We start from the raw sequence: 22257 nt of genomic DNA, 5'->3' as shown, positions 1-22257 counted from the left end.
GATATGAATGTTTCAATATTGTAACATATATTTTAACTATTTTTCAGCATTAAGTGATGTTTGTGTATGCCAGGTTGCCTACGCCAAAGCGGACATGACCACTGGTCACTGCGAGTATGTATGACTTTATCATCTGGTCAGCATTTTCGAAGTTTTTACGCCTGTATTCAGTTGCACGTCCGAAAATGAAAATAAGAATTGATTTAGTATTAATAAAAGTGTCCTCAGTAACTTTCCCCTTTCTATCATTAATTGTCTGAAATGCAATACTCTGTAATCTGTTATATTTGTGACTTCTATGCATGTACATAACAAAGCACTCATCTTTCTCGACATTCGTTTAGCGCCCTGATTGCACAGTTTGCATGTCTGGAGGGCAAAACTGGAACAGGTTGTGAAGCAAGCAGAACCCTTAAACAGGTGGCTGAAGAAGGGGACACAAAGTTTGGAAGTGGAACGTGTTGTAAGATATATACTCATCAATGCATATAGCTGTATATTGTCTACTGGTCTATTGATGTAAAAGGTGGCTATAAATACATATAGATGGACATCGTGTATACCGGCCATATACACTGTTGTATCAACATCAGGTTTATTTAATTTCATTATTGCTATATTTTGTGGTCACATACTTATAGTGAAGATCAGAATACACGCACAAATGTCTGATGTGTCAGCTACTGCTGTATGCATTGTATGATGATCACAAGCATATATTCGACGTCGGTCGTCAAATGAACATATGCAAACTATGTAATCTAATTTCAGTCTTAGTATGTGTTTAGCTAACGCAATCCAATGTTAAGAATCTAATACATGTGAGGTTCACATTATTACAGTGTATCCTGCGATTTCAGATAAATCCCAGCATCTAAAATTTATAATTCCAACACTGATGGAACTATGGTGCTAAGTAAGGACTATAATACAGTTTCCAAGTTCAATGTGGATTTTTAATCCCGTGTAGATAACCTTGTGAGACCCGGGGCTGCAGTAGATCCCAAACACACTACTGCTTATTGTAATTATATAAGAGACGACTAACGGCATTCACTCACCTCTTGTTAGCACATCTGCCGGGGTCCCTCAAGGTTGCGTCATCTCACCCATTATCTCACAACAGCGCTTGTATATGTATTTTCTTCGACGTTTAAGAATTTTCAAATTTACTCTACCACCATCTCAATGTTTTATAGAACATATGCTTTTAACTTCACCAGTTGGGACAGAAACCTGTCTGTTCGAAACAAAAGCAAACTCTTCAAATACTGTAACACGGCAAAATAGATTAATGGCGTCACTCTTCAGGACATCGACAGTATTTATGGGCAACAAAATTAATAGTTAATAAAGTAAATAAAATATTAAGATCCTGTTTTACATTCGGAGCATCAACTTCTTTCTGGCCGATGTTGGGATCAAACAGGGCTAGGAATCCATCCAAACGCACTTGTACCAAGTTTTCTAATATACTTTGTGATAATAATCGTTGAGCATTTATTCGCTAGTGCCACTTGAAACGTTTATGACGTTCGTATTTATTTGTATGCGTGTTTAGGAAAAAAGGTGAGACCTTGTGTCTGTAACCTAAATGTCCTTCAGGATAATCATATCTTATCTCAAAGTGCACGTCGTGGTCTGACTTGTTTACTATTTATCTTCATATCAACCGCTGGTTTGGCGGTGTGTACATATTTGATTGACTGATTGTGATTTATGTTTCTGTCACGCTGGAAATGCAATCAAACCCGCCACACAGGAAAACAAATCACTGAAATATTTCTTTTAATGAAGAAATATTTAGCCGAACAAATATTATATTTCTTATTTTCTTTGTCATCACATGCTAATGCAGCTGATAATCTCTTTCAATGAACGAAAGTTTGCCAGTTTAGGAGTGAGTGAGTGAGTGAGTTTGGTTTTACGCCGCTTTTAGCAATATTATTAGCGTTCGCTCGTTACGCCGAAGACCCGGGTTCGATTCCCGACATGGGTACAATGTGTGAAGCCGATTTCTGGTGTCCCCCCGCCGTGATAATGCTGGAATATTGCTAAAAGCGGCGTAAAACCATACTCACTCACTTGTAATCAGCTCCACAAACGTTGTAACTCAGTTGCAAGTTTCAATTGCAAACTCAATGTTTTGGACGAGGGACATAATTAACTTGAAATTATATTGAAGCATGTAATATCAATTGTAGATTGTATATATTACGTTTATACATTGCGGGTACATGTATGTGATGTGCGATAACCTGGAGAGATAACCTGATATATAGAGGTTATCACGCTTGTGTGTTTTGGGGATGGTAAATATCCTGCATTAGGAGTAAACATTGTATTTAGCGAAGCTACTCTAACCGAATCTATGAGACGTCACGGCCACGTTCAAACGTTGTTGACAGTCAGCCCGTCCTGTCATAACAATAAGAAGTGCAATCAGATGTACACACAGCGACAAAACGAAACAAGGTAACAATTCAACATATTTCGGCCAAATCCAACTATTTTAATTTGTGGAAAAGGTTTCAAGCCGCAGAGGTCTACAAGCACAGATATGGCTACTGATCCCGCTTGGCTATGCCAAGTGCCCTCACAAAACTGTTTCGAAATTTATATCTCCAAAGTTGCCAAAACTTATAAAATGCCTTAGGTACTTCACAATTAGACACTGATTTTAAGTATATTAGACTGTTCTTTTGATAATGATAGCAATTATCCCTGTATTTTATCCAGATTTCCGACGGTTATTTCTGACTCGATTGCCGACTGACAAGGGCAACGCCATGTTTGTTTATAAACAGTGAAAGTAGTCCCTACTTGACCTTTGGTATTTAAATTTATATCCGCATATGACCCCAAAGGATATCGTTTTTATCCGTTGGCTTTATCCTGCCGAGAAACCTACCCATTATATGATAAATCACAATATATACATGTAGGCTTCTTTTTCAGCAACGACAGACACATGCGTATGTCAAAAGACTTATTTGATTGCGGACGTTAGCGGGGCAAACAAATGCACGTATGTATAACGATAAATCGCATCATTTATATATTAATGTATCACTGATGTGGGGATGCGTTATTATACGGCCAACAGCAAGTTATATATAATTGTATTATAGTTAGGAATTCTGAACAAAATTTGTGGAGAAATAACCAGTTACGTGTCAAACCGCATTTGAGCAGATACTTGTACCTGAATACCTGCGATGTATATAGGCATAATATAAATGCATAATATAAATATGTTTATCCAGGTACTAGTACATGCTCAATTGCGGTTTTGACATATTTGGTGTGCATATATGGATATACAACAAATATTTGCAAGGATCTTTCTTGGGTTCAAGCATAGCGCACATTGTTTAACATGAACTGTACACTGCTCAGTACTTCACCTATGGTACAATACGATTTGTTATGTCTTTTTGGTCAGTGTCTATGATAAAGTAACTGTATGTGATCAGAGAGACGGAGAAGAAGATCGCCTGTTTGTATGCAACAACAACAGTGAGCTGTGATGCCGCCGTCCCGAGAACGACCATCATGTCCAACACAGACGACACTTGCAGTAAGATATCATGTTTCCTTGATCCCTGTAGTAAGACTGTCCTTCCTTGTGTCTGATTATGTCCAACACAGACAACACTTGCAGTAAGACATCATGTTTCCTTGATCCCTGTAGTAAGACTGTCCTTCCTTGTGTTTGATTATGTCCAACACAGACGGCATTAGTGATCAAGTTACATTTCATTTTCTCTATTCATGTAAAACGCTGATGACACCTGTTAAGTGTTACCTTTATTTTGTCCGGTCAAATCCAACGCAAACAATACACAACTTGTGTAACACTTCTGTATGTCCATAAACAATGTTAGTTTAATGGCATGTATTGTACATATATATGTCATTGTGGAGAGTATTCATTTGTGATTACATATATGCATGTATATCAAAAGGGTTTCGTCGCCGCCACTACTTCAAGAAGTACATTCAGCGGAAACACTGAGTGTTAGTTATTCACATAAACAGTGGAAGGATAACTGTATCTGTCTCACGTTGCAGGTAAAACAAGTAGCTGTTCCTGCCAGAGAGCATACGGTATTGACACAACCAGCACCGACGAGTGCACGTAAGATGTGTTTTGTTATCATATCATCAGAGATTTAAACAGAAAAAAATGTCCTATTTCTCACAACTTGCAAACCATTGGTATTGCAAATATACTCTGCAAGATTTATGTACCTTTAGTACAGAAAAGGAAAGATCAACATCGCGCGGAAATACAATCATTTATGAACATATATATATGTCAATGAAATTGAACATCAGAACATAATTATCAAAACGAATTAACTAATCTGTGTATTACCTAATGCACTCAAGTGTATACATTAAACATATGTTTTAATCATGACAGCGCCCAAAAAGGTGTGGTTACATGTCTGAGGACGACAACTGACACTGGATGCACAGGGGAGACTGCCTTCACCAAGACAAGAACTCAGCTCGGCACAGATCTAGAGACGTATCTTAAATCATCCACATGTAGTACGTTCCTTTGGTTCCTAAAATTCCATTGCAAACCATACATTCATCAATATCATATTACTATCTTAACTTGAAGAGAGTCACAACGTAGTAACGGTTCACTCGTTGCAGATGTTACAATAGCCAATATGGTCCACGGGCATATTTGGCAGGAGAGTTTCCCATAATGGCTAGAGTGTTTTGTAATGACGTGCACATACGAGTCTGTAAATATATTATTACAGTCCTCGGCTTTTGTGTAAAGAGGATCGCGGCTAAACTAACACTTATTTCAAATGCGGTTACACGACTTGCTGTTTGTATTACAATACTACTAGTTTCACATTATGATGAAAGTAACTATAAAAGTACAATGAGAAATTTGAGAGTTATTCATTTCTATATAATTACTGACAGTGTATACATGTAAAACTATATGATACAATCAGATGGTAGCGATGTCTAAACTGGTTGATAGTCTGTCATTGTAACCTATCAGAACCAAATCAGCTAATGTTATCAAATACAAGTAAGGATTTAAGTCCATTGTTTAAAATACATACTTTTGGTGTTGTCACTGTCTGTATGCAACCACAATTCATTGACTCTCCAATTGTTTGTTTAGGTGCGGGTTCGACTGACACCTGTCAGTGCCAGATTGAATACGCCAAGGCATCAGTGGATCCCGCAGCCAACAAATGCACGTAAGTCACGTTTTTAGATGGAGTAAAGTGGTCCAGGAAATCAATCAAGTCGTCCAGAGTAGATGTTTCCCCCATTTTCTCTGCATTTTTTGTGCCACAGTTTAGATGATACGTTTCTAACAACTTTACGGGATTGCATTGTTAAGTTAAAATATTACTGATTACTCCACGGGACGCCATTTTTAGTTGCTACACTACGGACTACTTGACGAGACGACATTGTTTAGTTCATTATTAACTTAACATATTACTGATTACTCCACGGGATGTCATTGTTTAGTTCATTCCACAGGGACAACCTGACGAGACGCCATTGTTTATTTGATACACTACAGACAAATCGACGAGACGCCATTGTTTAGTTGATACACTGCGGACTACTCGACGAGACGCCATTGTTTAGTTGTTTAGTTGATACACTACGGACTACTCGACGAGACGCCATTGTTTAGTTTATAAATATCGGACGATGTCACAAGATGCCATTGTTGAACTGATGCTTTACAAACAACTTCACGGGACGCCATTGCTTAGGCTCGGTTCCTTACAACGGCGGGGTGTGTGATTTGCAAAAGTGAAATACTAACTCCTGTGTGATCTGCCCTGTGTACAATGTTCATTTGGGATAAGTGTACGAATTCTGTCCTGCGAAATTCTGCGCCATTCTGCACCATTCTGCTTGTAACGCGTTGGCCAGTTGTAGGAGTGTCTGCGGCATATTCTGACGTTGACGTACACGTCGATCGAGTTCTTCCCAGAAGTTTTGTTTGTTTGTTTGTTGTTTAACGCCGCGATATACCAGATAGATAACTGCGGTCTATAAATAATCGAGTGTGGACCAGACAATCCAGTGATTGACATCATGAGCATCGAGCCACTCAATTGGAATACGATGACATGCATCAACCAAATCAGTGAGCCTGAGCGTTCCATTGGGTTGCGATCTGGAGATCTCGACGGCAAGAGCAAGAAGTTGATGTTAGGATTATGAAGGTAGTTTACCGTGACACGAGCTGTGTGCGGTGGAATGTTGTCCTGTTGAAACAGCTCGCTCTTGCGGTCAATGATTGGAAGAAGGTGAGGTGGAAGAATTTGATTCATGTAGCGATGTGCTGTCAAATTTCCCTGAACCACAACCAAGTCAGATCTCGTGGTGTAGGATATGGCCCCCTCACCATGACACTACCGCCACCGAATTTGTCGAATTCACGTATAAAACGCTCATTTCGACGACGATAAACACGTTGTATTCCATCTCACCGGTAAAGAAGAAATCGTGATTCATCGCTAAAACACACTCGTCTCCAGTTTCTCAAATTTCAAGGCTGTAAGGCATGGCACCAACGCAAGCGTCGCTGTCGATGGATTGGTTGCAAAACAGGGACGATAACTGGTCTCCTCGGTCGGATTCCAGCCTTGCGAAGATGGTTCCTGACAGTCTGGTCCGATATCCTCCCTAAACCAGGGATGCGTCCTGCAGTTTCCGTAACTGTGGCATTGCGATGACGTAGGTGGAACAGTCGAATGTAGCGATCCCGTGCAGATCTGTTAACTCTTAGTCGGCTGGTTCTCGGACGGACTGCATTGGAATTGAATTATGTGTATCGGTCCCAAAGGAGGCAAATGTTGATGTGGTGGACGTTGAAGTGGCGTGCAACAGAAGACTGCGATTCCCCTACGTCCTACGGCGATGTTCCGATCGGCAGTGCTGAGTCTCGGCATTTTCGAACTTGAACAATGTTGACAACTGAATGACACATTATTGCGTTTTTATAGCCACTGCCACGCTGTACTGTTTTCCGCCATGATATTTTTGAACAAGTATGAAATCAATGCCGTTTCAGACATTGCAAATCAACAATGGCTGCGTTTCGACGCACCGTTTGTCGAATATCAGGCCACCAACATTTTCCAATAACATATATCCAATGTATATACCGGATATTTTGTGTAGTCAGGTTCAATGAACTACATTTTACATGTGAGTTTCTTTTTTGAAGAGTGTAAAAACACGCCCAACTCTATTGTGCGGCTTTTTTTTTTAGCAATCACCAATCTGGATAGTTTGGGGGGATTCATTACACAGAACACAATAAATACTTCCTATACTGTGTATGAACATTTGTGTTCACAGGGCTCTGAAGGCCCTCATTGTGTGTTTGGCTGACAAGACAGCCGCAGCTTGTGATGGAACCACGTTACCTTCAGCGTTGGCGGATGCTGCACATACAGACATAAAGGCCGACACTGCTTGTGGTAAGAACCTGTCCGTGACAACATCCGGTACACTGGTATTTCGGGTTAGAAGTCTGATGTCAAAAGCCTTTCAATCCTGTGAATAGAATGATAAATGTTAAATGGTGCATTGCAAGAAGTCAGATGCGGTGTTAAAACCCCTTGTGTTCACCTAACCCTGAGTGTAACTATGAACATTGTCAATGCCAATCTCCTCCAATCTTATCACCAGCGGTTGCAACTGCTTTCGGGGTTATGATTTGGGTACAGCGTGAAAGAGGCCGTGATAAAATATTCTAATGCTTGAATCCTTTGACAACATTTTTTATCGGTGTAGGTTAGTTCACTGTTTATGCTTTCTGTCAAATCTATGAATATTCTATAATAACTGAGCATAATACACGGATGAAAGACATTGGCGGTGTCTATATACATGACTTTTGAAAACTTGTTTGATATTTGTTTGGGATAATGAACTAAGTATTTATTCAGTCCTTTCAAAAGTTAACACTAAGGGTTGTTACTGCAACCCCTAGAGTTCATATGGTGACAGTAGGGGTTACATTTGCAACTGCTCGTGTTCGTGTGCCAAAGATGACCTAAACTCTCTTTTTTAGAAAGTTTTATAATTGTGGTTTTGAAAACATGTTTTAAAATAATATTGGTTTGTGAAAATAAACGAAGTAAATATGCGTTTATTTAAAACAACTAACGCTTATGGTTGGTAATATAACCACTGTTATCTATATGGTGACTCTTTGGATTCCACCTTTTAGTGATCACAGAAATATAGGTTTGAAAGTATTTGGCCTTAAACCAAGCATTATGCTTACTTATCATGCTTATGGTAACAAAATAACAAAATTCCTAACAGATTATTAGCCTTAGCCATCTTTATGGCAACACATAATTTTTACTTGCCCCATTAGACAATGGTGTCCTCTCAAACATTTCCATATCTCAACCTGTTTTGACAAGGTAGAAAGAAAAAGATATGCACAGAAGTACTCATAAAATAGCCTTACTTATTCCTTATACATATCTATTCTGAATATATATTCATCTCTTGGTCTGAAAAGTAGGGCAAGGTGACCTTCTTCTTGATGGTAGTTGTTGACTAAGATACATGTACTCACTATATTTTATCGTTCTAGCACAGATATATAAATAAAGCGACAAAAGCCTTCCCATATCAAACAGAAATCTCTGCAAAGAGCAGTCGAAAATGTCACACAAATTGTCCCTGATATGCCAAAGAGAAAGCCCTCTAGTAACCTTGACCTTGAGTACTCAAGTGGGGCACGGGTAGCCCAATCGTCTAAGGCGCCGCGATTCGCTGTGCAGAGTTTGGAAGTTAGTGTTTTTGCAGCGTATGAACGTTTAAGTGAAAATAATGATGACTTACCGCCTCACACCAACACAACCCGCATCCACCGCCCTCCAGCCGCGGTCCCGCACCCCCATCCACACACACTCCATTTCACTACAACCTGATCAGGATCCACTCTCTTCCTGCACCGGTTACTGTTAGGGTTTATCTTGCATAGAATATGGAGAACGTCAACCCCGAGGGTAACTATCAAGAATGAAAAACTCGGGGTTGCAGTTGCAACCGTTAGTCTTCACAGTTACACAAATAGGTTCGGTTAACACTAGGGCAGGCAATCAACTTCAAAACAAGCGATTTTCAGTTTCCACCAATGCCTCAATACAGAACATGGTTCATGGGAATACATCAAAGGCATAGTTTTTCTCTTTACACTGAGGTTGTGCCAAACAGCTGGTCATAATAAAACCAGCAATAAACATGTTGTTACCATCTTAAAGTTATACATGTGAAAGTGAATAATAATCCAAATAAATATTGTGTTTCTGACAAGTACGTATGATCATATCTGTTTGCAGTTGTTTCAAGTACATGCGAATGTGAAATCGCTTATGCAAAGACAGACATATCCTCCGATAAATGCACGTAAGTACAAACATGTTTATACTTATTCTACTACTGTTCCGTTCCTATAATGGGGGCAGTTAACGCAATAATTACCCATTCCGTCTGGGGGTTGTCAGTACGAGGTAACACGTGAAGAATAGGTACCAATTGTGTCGATTGATGCTCATATCAATCACTGAATTGTCTGGTCCAGACACGATTATTTACAGACCGCCGTCATTATGAAACTTGATATTTTCTGAATGATGTCTTACTTTATTTAATTTGTTCAGTGTATACGTATGAGAAAGACCAACCTATACAAGCGTGTGTGCAGAACAACAAAATGAAGACGCACACAAATTCATACGGTGAAACTAATTACCTGATTTCTTTGTCTCTGCCAGCGCTCAGCGAACCAAGATGGAGTGCCTGTACAAATCTGAAACCCTGGGATGTGATGGAACAACTAAGAGGAATGCATTGGTTGATGGTTTCAAGGCTGATTTGGTATCAGGGGCTTGTGCTGCTACAAGTAGGTAGACACGTGTGTTCCGCTTACGAGTAGATAGTATATTTGTTAATGAAAAGATTGCACAGGAAACCTAGACAATTGCCTAAAATGTGAAGAATGTGTATAACTTTTCCAAAGTGGTCTATGATTTGGAAGAATATAGGTATATATATTATATATACGTATAAATAGGTTATTATGGACCTTTTTTAAAGTTACAAGACTTTGAAATTGTCTCTTTCTCCGTAGCGTCCGATGTCTGCAAACTCTGTATGATCCCTTATGCAGCAGTAGACCCCGCTGGAGATAAATGCGGGTAGGTGTGTTACAAAATAAAACATGTTTGAACATAACTACAATTAACATTCAGAATGGAACGGAAAGGTCTTTAGATGCTGGTATTTTAAGAAACGTTTTTTCATGAATTCATTTGTGAAATGTGAAATGTGTTTTCTAATGATGCAAGTGTGCTGACAATCAATATAAGAACAGCCCAACACGTATGTTGAAGGTGTGAAGTTTCAAAACATAAATTGCTCTCAGTATATTCAGATTAAGTCTTGAAGCCTTTGAGAAATGTTACATCTTCAAAATTGATGTGTCGTGTGACAAATGTACTTTATGGTGTAAATAACAGCGCCCTGAAGACATTTCTTGGGTGTTTGGACACGAAGACAGCAACTTTAACAAGCTGTGACGGTTCACAAACCATCATTCAGCTTGCTACAGCTGCTGACCAAGCGGTGACGGACACGGCATCCTGTAGTAAGTCGGATTTTGGTTTTCATGTTGTCCTGAAGAATAAAGCAACTTACTTACATTATTCCTCCGACTCATTCTGTGTCTACATCTTTAATTGTTTTGTGTTTACAATATCAACTGATGGCACTTGTGAAGCCCGACATACATGTTATGGATGTCATGAGCCGTTCAGAAGTGTTGTTTATATCCTTCTATTAAAGCCGCTACGGACACTTGCAGCTGTACAGTTGTCTACTTGAAAACTGCAAGAGCTGATGATACTGCGGAATGCAGGTATGTGTGACAGCTACTCTTCAGTCATGTACTGATTAAACAGACTAGATGGTCTCATATTTATCAATAACAATTCAAAGGCAATCTCAAAGTTTCCAGACTGCAATATTTTCTTACAAGGTGCCTGTGAGGTCCTATTTGTCCATCGTCTAAGTGAATTGTGAAATTGGCGTTTACTGCTAACAACACAACCCTTAACAAAACTACATCCAGTTCACTGCATCATCAACACATTACACAAGTGTACACCACAACCACGCCAGGCCAGGCCAGGCCAGGCCAGGCCACGCCACGCCACGCCACGTCACGTCACGCCACGCCACGCCACGCCACGCCACGCCATCTCACGCCACGCCACGCTACGCCAGGCAACGCCAGGCCACGCCACGCCACCTCGCTGCACCGCACCGCACTGCACCGCACCGCACCGCACCGCACCGCACCGCACACATCACAGTGCACCACACAGTGCAACACAACACAAAAACAACACAAGATATAGATATATCTCATTTATCATGTATTTGAAATATCTGTTTTGCGATTAAGCATTTATTATTTGATGTATATCATGTGTGAACATCGCATTGTCAGTGCTTTAAAGACCAAGATGGACTGCCTTGTAACGACAACTGGTAATGCATGTGATGGAACAGCCCGCCACACCTATGCGGCTACTGTCAGTACAGCCATGGATGGTGTCACGTCCTGCTCTCCCAGTAAGTTGTAAATGGCTGAGAATAGAGTTAGTTCGATCAGTGTTAACATCCAATTGAAAACGCAAAATGGATAACTTTTTTCTGTAACTATATTTAAGTATTCAATAGTTATTACATTCACAAATTATATCTTTATCATCCAACTGAAAATCCAAAATGAATAAATTCTGTAGCTGCATCATATCAGAAATATATTCAGCCAATCACCGAGAGCGTAATACAAGTCTTGTTGTGCATCATCTTAAGACATGCCGTGTCATCAGTATCAATTATTTTTTAATTTTGAAAATTCTTGGTTTTTTTTCTATTCTGTATTAAAACAATTATTGATCACAATTTGGGCAATATAATATTTTATGGACCCAAGAAGCTGGACTCAATATCAGTTTGTTGGGTTCATAAAACAGTGATATTGCCCCAATGAATGGTCAATAATTGATAAATATGTAATGTCCATCATAAAACCTTGCCTTGCGTCTCACATTTTAAACGTCATCTTGTAGGCTCTGGGACTATATGCAACGATTGTGTGGTTCCAATGGCAATAACAGCTGCATCATGCGCGTAAGTCTTTAAATACTTAAACTGACAATGCCAAAAGTGTCCTTTATTGTGACCTTGATATGTTGAAATCAGTGAAGTCTAGGTCTGGATGCAGTGTCATGTGTCATGAGCATATCAATGAAATGGGTTTAAATTGATATAAATTAATCTTCGTAGTTTCCGATTGGTAGATAGATTTACGATGCTATATATTCAACACGTAATTTCTAATAGCTCTTTTTTAAGGTTCCACCTTTAATTTTTGACTAGTTTACAAGTTTATTCCTATCTTAGAAAACGGACCCGTGTATGTGTAAACGATTAATGTTTTGGGGTCAAAATGTTTCCAAAAGAAAAAGAATATTCATGGGGAAATATTGCAGTGGCAGTAGGATACTAGCTGTGGAAAAAATATCCTTTGCGACCATTTCCACTTGAAACTTTAAGATATTACTTCTCCAGGAGACAATCTCCAGGGGGAATAAATATCCTATTACGTATGTACTGAGTTACTTTGCATTACGTATGTACTGAGTTACTTTGCACTACTGTCATAACTGGCGTATGGCGCATTGCTTTTTTACCTTAACACAAGTTATTTACTCACTCCAGTAAGCAAAGAAACCACTTCTTATATGACAGACTTCCCACATGACTGATTCACATCTCTGCTAACATGGTTTTGTCTTTCCTGTCACAGGGCCTTGGAGACATACTACCATTGTTTGTACACGACGGCAGGCACTACCAGCTGTGATGGTTCTAAAAATATAAAAACACTCGCTGATGACCAAGCTACGCAAGATAACTCTTTATCATGCAGTAAGTTAATAGCCCTGATGAAAGTACCAACCAATCACATCATTGGATCGTTTGACAAATTTGGGGGGGGGGGGGGAAGGGGAAGGGGGAGCGGGTGTTATGTGCAGATGTTGCTGAAACGAAGTCTTGTGGTTTATATAGTCAGCCCTAAAATACAGTCTTGGGCTGTATATAGTCAAAACTGAAATACACTGTTGGGCTTTCAAGTAGAGATATTCCCCAAATTCATTCTTTTATACAATATTGCTCGTTTTTCAGCATCAATGTTCTCGAAATTCATTCTTTATTAGTGTTTTGTGAAGAGATTGCGAAAAATACATTGCCATGACGATATTTTTGAAATCATTAGCATAGGGTATTCCTGAAATATATTCTGGTGTTTCAAATACTAAATGTATACAAAATTGCTGAAATGCAATTTTAGGTTTTAAGTACAGAATATCACTGGTGAAGGACTCACCCTTTTCGCAAACATCTGGTGTCATCTCTGATTGCCAGTGACCCATTCATAAAGTTTTCCCCCTCTTGTAGCTTTTACGCCGATTGAAATCTCTTTCGGTGGATAATCGAGACTGGTTATTCTCTGGTTATAGACGTGATGTATGTATTAAAAGGAATCGTGCTGGTCATATGTACTTCGACATTTTTCAGTTTCACCTCGCCGGGACGTGTGCACCTGTCAGGTCGCCTTCTTGAAATCCACAGCTGCACTATGCGAGTGAGTGTTCTTCACGGTTGACACTGGACTCGTAGTGTGTATTCTGTTTTCTGAATCAATATCACGTTTATTACGTTTGATTAACACATGTCATTTTGTCATCTATACAAGAATCTAACTGATCTCTAAACCATTTTTGTACAAATTAACTAAATGTGAAATGCATTTGATATATCATGACCTGTTTGTCCGTCCTTTCCCATTTGACCTAAGTATGTTATTTTTGCACCTGTAACGGGTCAGTAATAACAACTGCATTTTCGAACTAATGACAAGAAAGTGTTGTTCTGAAAGAAACTGTTATTATAATATTTATACAGCTCTCTAAAAGTTCTGATGAACTGTCTGTGGGCTGGAACAGCTAATGGTTGTGATAATACTGCTACGAGAAATGCTGTGGCGACAACAGCTGATGGGAAAATAGATACTTCATGTAGAGCCAGTGAGTAGTACTTACATATTACACAAATGTCTAACGTTCAATTAATCAGGTCAATACTAAATGAACGAGAAAGAACAAATAGGCAGTAACGTTGAAGTAGCGTTATGGATAAAGACGGACTAACTGAGGGTAACCTCTGAGCGCCCTGAATATTCTTTCTGCACATAACCTACAGTCCGTGTGATGAAAATAAACAACTGTTTTTGTTGTACATGTACAGTGGAAATATACTCTCAATAATAATCAGATTTATATAGAGATATGAATGTTTCAATATTGTAACATATATTTTAACTATTTTTCAGCATTAAGTGATGTTTGTGTATGCCAGGTTGCCTACGCCAAAGCGGACATGACCACTGGTCACTGCGAGTATGTATGACTTTATCATCTGGTCAGCATTTTCGAAGTTTTTACGCCTGTATTCAGTTGCACGTCCGAAAATGAAAATAAGAATTGATTTAGTATTAATAAAAGTGTCCTCAGTAACTTTCCCCTTTCTATCATTAATTGTCTGAAATGCAATACTCTGTAATCTGTTATATTTGTGACTTCTATGCATGTACATAACAAAGCACTCATCTTTCTCGACATTCGTTTAGCGCCCTGATTGCACAGTTTGCATGTCTGGAGGGCAAAACTGGAACAGGTTGTGAAGCAAGCAGAACCCTTAAACAGGTGGCTGAAGAAGGGGACACAAAGTTTGGAAGTGGAACGTGTTGTAAGATATATACTCATCAATGCATATAGCTGTATATTGTCTACTGGTCTATTGATGTAAAAAGTGGCTATAAATACATATAGACGTGAATGGCAAATGGACATCGTGTATACCGGCCATATACACTGTTGTATCAACATAAGGTTTATTTAATTTCATTATTGCTATATTTTGTGGTCACATACTTATAGTGAAGATCAGAATACACGCACAAATGTCTGATGTGTCAGCTACTGCTGTATGCATTGTATGATGATCACAAGCATATATTCGACGTCGGTCGTCAAATGAACATATGCAAACTATGTAATCTAATTTCAGTCTTAGTATGTGTTTAGCTAACGCAATCCAATGTTAAGAATCTAATACATGTGAGGTTCACATTATTACAGTGTATCCTGCGATTTCAGATAAATCCCAGCATCTAAAATTTATAATTCCAACACTGATGGAACTATGGTGCTAAGTAAGGACTATAATACAGTTTCCAAGTTCAATGTGGATTTTTAATCCCGTGTAGATAACCTTGTGAGACCCGGGGCTGCAGTAGATCCCAAACACACTACTGCTTATTGTAATTATATAAGAGACGACTAACGGCATTCACTCACCTCTTGTTAGCACATCTGCCGGGGTCCCTCAAGGTTGCGTCATCTCACCCATTATCTCACAACAGCGCTTGTATATGTATTTTCTTCGACGTTTAAGAATTTTCAAATTTACTCTACCACCATCTCAATGTTTTATAGAACATATGCTTTTAACTTCACCAGTTGGGACAGAAACCTGTCTGTTCGAAACAAAAGCAAACTCTTCAAATACTGTAACACGGCAAAATAGATTAATGGCGTCACTCTTCAGGACATCGACAGTATTTATGGGCAACAAAATTAATAGTTAATAAAGTAAATAAAATATTAAGATCCTGTTTTACATTCGGAGCATCAACTTCTTTCTGGCCGATGTTGGGATCAAACAGGGCTAGGAATCCATCCAAACGCACTTGTACCAAGTTTTCTAATATACTTTGTGATAATAATCGTTGAGCATTTATTCGCTAGTGCCACTTGAAACGTTTATGACGTTCGTATTTATTTGTATGCGTGTTTAGGAAAAAAGGTGAGACCTTGTGTCTGTAACCTAAATGTCCTTCAGGATAATCATATCTTATCTCAAAGTGCACGTCGTGGTCTGACTTGTTTACTATTTATCTTCATATCAACCGCTGGTTTGGCGGTGTGTACATATTTGATTGACTGATTGTGATTTATGTTTCTGTCACGCTGGAAATGCAATCAAACCCGCCACACAGGAAAACAAATCACTGAAATATTTCTTTTAATGAAGAAATATTTAGCCGAACAAATATTATATTTCTTATTTTCTTTGTCATCACATGCTAATGCAGCTGATAATCTCTTTCAATGAACGAAAGTTTGCCAGTTTAGGAGTGAGTGAGTGAGTGAGTTTGGTTGTACGCCGCTTTTAGCAATATTCCAGCAATATCATGGCGGGGGACACCAGAAATGGGCTTCACACATTGTACCCATGTCGGTAATCGAACCCGGGTCTTCGGCGTGACGAGCGAACGCTTTAACCACTAGGCTACCCGAAAGCCCCCAGTTCAGGATTATCGATGAAATGCGGAAGTCTATTGATATAATCTCAACTAAGGAAATACTCGTTTCAAAACTGGTTTCAAAATAGGAAACCAAATTCTGTCCTAAAATGTTCCAAGTCCACTCGCAGATGTGAGCTCATGTGCATGATCTGCGATAGATCCACTATTAAAAGTTAAACATTTACGCTGAATGTATAGCACCAAATTACCTTTCCGATTAACAACATTGCCTAGTCCTTAAAACATCGTAGCATTTAACTTCACTCATAGCTGGCTATGTAGCGTGAAACACATCGCGGTTGTCGACGTCAGAATCTGGAGCCGCTTCGAGATTTCAACCATACCATAAAGACGAAGTAATCAGTCAGTTATCTTTTAGAACATCAGCTGCACTGTCTGTAGACATTTCCGACAGACAATTTGACGTTTGAAACATTGTGTTTTCACCAGCCTTCACTGTGTTCAGCAGATATACTTGTAGACCTCTCAAAAGGGACGACATTATGGGGCTATATCAGCGAGGCATTACTGTCTTATTTTTCAGTTGAATCAGCGTTTTCCCTGTAATGATAAGGTATTACTGCGATGGGAAAAATCTAATGTGGTTTTTCAATTTGGTTTTCCCTTTAGTTAAGAATTAATATACAACGTACTTGTTTTACAGCGCAGTTACATCAATGGCTTCCCTTGTAATCAGCTGGGGCGGTCGGGTAGCCTAGTGGTTAAAGCGTTCGCTCGTTACGCCGAAGACCCGGGTTCGATTCCCGACATGGGTACAATGTGTGAAGCCGATTTCTGGTGTCCCCCGCCGTGATAATGCTGGAATATTGCTAAAAGCGGCGTAAAACCATACTCACTCACTTGTAATCAGCTCCACAAACGTTGTAACTCAGTTGCAAGTTTCAATTGCAAACTCAATGTTTTGGACGAGGGGCATAATTAACTTGAAATTATATTGAAGCATGTAATATCAATTGTAGATTGTATATATTACGTTTATACATTGCGGGTACATGTATGTGATGTGCGATAACCTGGAGAGATAACCTGATATATAGAGGTTATCACGCTTGTGTGTTTTGGGGATGGTAAATATCCTGCATTAGGAGTAAACATTGTATTTAGCGAAGCTACTCTAACCGAATCTATGAGACGTCACGGCCACGTTCAAACGTTGTTGACAGTCAGCCCGTCCTGTCATAACAATAAGAAGTGCAATCAGATGTACACACAGCGACAAAACGAAACAAGGTAACAATTCAACATATTTCGGCCAAATCCAACTATTTTAATTTGTGGAAAAGGTTTCAAGCCGCAGAGGTCTACAAGCACAGATATGGCCTCTGATCCCGCTTGGCTATGCCAAGTGCCCTCACAAAACTGTTTCGAAATTTATATCTCCAAAGTTGCCAAAACTTATAAAATGCCTTAGGTACTTTACAATTAGACACTGATTTTAAGTATATTAGACTGTTCTTTTGATAATGATAGCAATTATCCCTGTATTTTATCCAGATTTCCGACGGTTATTTCTGACTCGATTGCCGACTGACAAGGGCGACGCCATGTTTGTTCATAAACAGTGAAAGTAGTCCCTACTTGACCTTTGGTATTTAAATTTATATCCGCATATGACCCCAAAGGATATCGTTTTTATCCGTTGGCTTTATCATGCGGAGAAACCTACCCATTATATGATAAATCACAATATATACATGTAAGCTTCTTTTTCAGCAACGACAGACACATGCGTATGTCAAAAGGCTTATTTGATTGCGGACGTTAGCGGGGCAAACAAATGCTCGTATGTATAACGATAAATCGCATCATTTATATATTAATGTATCACTGATGTGGGGATGCGTTATTACACGCCCAAAAGCAAGTTATATATAATTGTATTATAGTTAGGAATTCTGAACATAATTTGTGGAGAAATATGCAGTTACGTGTCAAACCGCATTTGAGCAGATACTTGTACCTGAATACCTGCGGTGTTTATAGGCATAATATAAATGCATAATATAAATATATTTATCCAGGTACTAGTATATGCTCAATTGCGGTGTTGACATATTTGGTGTGCATATATGGATATACAACAAATATTTGCAAGGATCTTTATTGGGTTCAAGCATAGCGCACATTATTTAATATAAACTGTACACTGCTCGGACTTCACCTATGGTACAATACGATTTGTTATGTCTTTTTGGTCAGTGTCTATGATAAAGTAACTGTATGTGATCAGAGAGACGGAGAAGAAGATCGCCTGTTTGTATGCAACAACAACAGTGAGCTGTGATGCCGCCGTCCCGAGAACGACCATCATGTCCAACACAGACGACACTTGCAGTAAGATATCATGTACCTTGATCCCTGTAGTAAGACTGTCCTTCCTTGTGTCTGATTATGTCCAACACAGACAACACTTGCAGTAAGATATCATGTACCTTGATCCCTGCAGTACGACAGTTCTTCCTCGTTTCCCCTCATGTCCAACGCAAACAACACATGCAGTAACATATCATGTTTCCTTGATCCCTGCAGTACGACAGTTCTTCCTCGTTTCCCCTCATGTCCAACGCAAACAACATATGCAGTAACATATCATGTTTCCTTGATCCCTGCAGTACGACAGTTCTTCCTCGTTTCCCCTCATGTCCAACGCAAACAACACATGCAGTAACATATCATGTTTCCTTGATCCCTGCAGTACGACAGTTCTTCCTCGTTTCCCCTCATGTCCAACGCAAACAACACATGCAGTAACATATCATGTTTCCTTGATCCCTGTAGTACGACAGTTCTTCCTCGTTTCCCCTCATGTCCAACACGGACAACACATGCAGTAACATATCATGTTTCCTTGATCCCTGTAGTACGACAGTTCTTCCTCGTTTCCCCTCATGTCCAACGCAAACAACACATGCAGTAACATATCATGTTTCCTTGATCCCTGCAGTACGACAGTTCTTCCTCGTTTCCCCTCATGTCCAACGCAAACAACACATTAAGTAACATATCATGTTTCCTTGATCCCTGCAGTAAGAATGTCCCTCCTTGTTTCCCCTCATGTCCAACACGGACAACACTTGCAGCAAGAAATCACGTTTCCTTGAGTAAGAATGTCCGTCCTTGTGTTTTATTGTGTCCAACAGAAACAGAAATTGTGATCAAGTTACAAGTTCTTCAATTCTCAACACCAACAGTACATGTAAAGTATTACCTTTCTTTTGTTCGATATATATAGTGTCACTGTGGAGAGTATACACTTAAGGATTGACTGTGGATTGTTTTCGGTCCATTGAGGTATGAATCGAAAAACCGATGTGCAAACTGTATGAATCCGACAACGAAAACATTTGTTATCTACAATAGTTTTACCAGCAACAGTTTCATATATCAAAGCAGAGAGAAATGGCGACATTGATTAACATTCCAGGTGTAGGAATACATACTGTTGGGTGACATGAGCTGAATGCAAAATGTATCCATATAACTTGACACGGACACAAAGTTAGTAGGCAATCATCGGAGAGTAGGATCAAAACATAGGACCTGTCAATCAAGACAAGAGGTGAGAAGAACCGCAACGGTCAGGTTGTACCAACACATGTGTACTATAGACATGTGGCCTGTCAGTATGTCTGCAATAAAGACTGAAGTAAGAATGTCCTTCCTTGAGTGCAATTATGTCGGAAGGTATTTGTGGTCAAGTTACATCCTTTTCTTTAATCGAGTCTAGTCCCACAAAAACCTGCAGAAGTGTGTATTACCCTTACCTTTGCCCGATCAAGTCCAACACAGATAATACCTGCAGTAGCTGAACCCATTCCTTCGTCCGACAATGTACAACACAGGCATGCCTTTGTCCAACACAGAAAATACTTACAGTTTCGTAACCCTTCCCTTTGTCTGACCAAGTCCAACACAGACATACCTTTGTCCGACACAGAAAATACTTACAGTTTCGTAACCCTTCCATTTGTCACATCAAGTCCAACACAGACATACCTTTCCGACAAAGTCAAACACAGGTAATACCTGCAGTAGCAGAACCCATTCCTTTGTCCGACGATGTACAACACAGACATACCTTTGTCCAACACCGAAAATAGTTACAGTTTCGTAACCCTTCCCGTTGTCCCATCAAGTCCAACACAGATATACCTTTGTCCGATCAAGTCAAACACAGGTAATACCTGCAGTAGCAGAACCCATTCCTTTGTCCGACGATGTACAACACAGACATACCTTTGTCCAACACAGAAAATAGTTACAGTTTCGTAACCCTTCCCTTTGTCTGACCAAGTCCAACACAGACATACCTTTGTCCAACACAGAAAATACTTACAGTTTCGTAACCCTTCCCGTTGTCCCATCAAGTCCAACACAGACACACCTTTGTCCGATCAAGTCCAACACAGGTAATACCTGCAGTAGCAGAACCCATTCCTTTGTCCGACGATGTACAACACAGACATACCTTTGTCCAACAAAGAAAATAGTTACAGTTTCGTAACCCTTCCCTTTGTCCCATCAAGTCCAACACAGACATACCTTTGTCCGATCAAGTCCAACACAGGTAATACCTGCAGTAGCAGAACCCATTCCTTTGTCCGACGATGTACAACACAGACATACCTTTGTCCAACACCGAAAATAGTTACAGTTTCGTAACCCTTCCCTTTGTCTGACCAAGTCCAACACAGACATACCTTTGTCCAACACAGAAAATACTTACAGTTTCGTAACCCTTCCCTTTGTCCCATCAAGTCCAACACAGACATTCCTATGCCCAAGTCCAACACAGATAGTACCTGAAATAGTATGCCCCTCCTTTCCTCTGATCGAGTGTGACACAGACAGCTCCTATATTAGTATAACCTTTTCTCCATAGAAACCATTATCTGTAGTAAGTGTCTTTATAATTATGTGTAACTCTGGGGAATGTACTCTTGTGATTACATGTATGTATGGACATGTTATGATATATCAAAGGTCACGTTTCGTCGGCGCCACTGCTTCATTGAGGGTAAGTTATTCACACGTGAACAGTGGAAGGATAACTGTATCTGTCTCACGTTGCAGGTAAAACAAGTAGCTGTTCCTGCCAGAGAGCATACGGTATTGTTGACACAACCAGCACCGACGAGTGCATGTAAGATGTGTTTTGTTATCATATATTTCATCAGAGATTTAAACAGAAAAATATGTCCTATTTCTCACAACTTGCAAACCATTGGTATTGCAAATATACTCTGCAAGATTTTTGTTTCCTCAGTAACTTGGATATCTTAAACAGAACATAGTTCCTACTTCTCACAACTTGCAAACCAGACGTATTTCAGTATACTCGTCTAAGTTCTGCTTACCCACAATATTGTGAAGGAAAGGTCACTGAAATTGGACATGAGAACGTGTAATTGTCATAATAAATTAACGAAACTGTTTATTTGATGTGCCACTTAAGTGTATACATTGACAATATGTTTTAATCATGTCAGCGCCCAAAAAGGCGTGGTTACATGTCTGAGGTCGACAACTGACACGGGATGTACAGGAGAGGCTGCTTTCACCAAGACAAGAACTCAACTCGGCACAGATCTAGAGACGTATCTTAAATCATCATGTGGTAAGTCTTTAAGAAAGTTCCCATCGCGAACAACACATTGATCCAAATCATGTTAATGTCTTTAAATGGTAGC

At 39.5% G+C, this 22257-nt stretch overlaps 1 protein-coding gene across 1 annotated transcript in view; it reads left to right on the top strand.

The window, feature by feature from the left end:
* LOC139462407 (G surface protein, allelic form 168-like) overlaps nt 1-22257 on the top strand; it is a 162075-nt gene that overhangs the window by 93767 nt on the left and 46051 nt on the right. Inside the window, exons 64-87 of the mRNA XM_071244103.1 lie at nt 48-114; nt 345-463; nt 2959-3028; nt 3477-3580; nt 4075-4141; nt 4430-4560; nt 5165-5243; nt 7378-7499; nt 9384-9450; nt 9819-9946; nt 10175-10241; nt 10563-10690; nt 10888-10960; nt 11555-11679; nt 12183-12243; nt 12923-13044; nt 13696-13762; nt 14083-14204; nt 14510-14576; nt 14807-14925; nt 18281-18350; nt 18798-18901; nt 21641-21710; nt 22057-22184. Of these exons, the coding sequence (XP_071100204.1) occupies nt 48-114; nt 345-463; nt 2959-3028; nt 3477-3580; nt 4075-4141; nt 4430-4560; nt 5165-5243; nt 7378-7499; nt 9384-9450; nt 9819-9946; nt 10175-10241; nt 10563-10690; nt 10888-10960; nt 11555-11679; nt 12183-12243; nt 12923-13044; nt 13696-13762; nt 14083-14204; nt 14510-14576; nt 14807-14925; nt 18281-18350; nt 18798-18901; nt 21641-21710; nt 22057-22184 (2277 nt within the window). The remainder of the gene's footprint in view (nt 1-47; nt 115-344; nt 464-2958; nt 3029-3476; nt 3581-4074; nt 4142-4429; nt 4561-5164; nt 5244-7377; nt 7500-9383; nt 9451-9818; nt 9947-10174; nt 10242-10562; nt 10691-10887; nt 10961-11554; nt 11680-12182; nt 12244-12922; nt 13045-13695; nt 13763-14082; nt 14205-14509; nt 14577-14806; nt 14926-18280; nt 18351-18797; nt 18902-21640; nt 21711-22056; nt 22185-22257) is intronic.

This window comes from Haliotis cracherodii, unplaced genomic scaffold (genome assembly GCF_022045235.1).
Source record: "Haliotis cracherodii isolate W230 unplaced genomic scaffold, xgHalCrac1.p SCAF_15, whole genome shotgun sequence".
Taxonomy (NCBI): domain Eukaryota; kingdom Metazoa; phylum Mollusca; class Gastropoda; order Lepetellida; family Haliotidae; genus Haliotis; species Haliotis cracherodii.
Note: the sequence above shows the minus strand (reverse complement) of the source record. Positions and strands in the feature narration are given on the sequence as shown.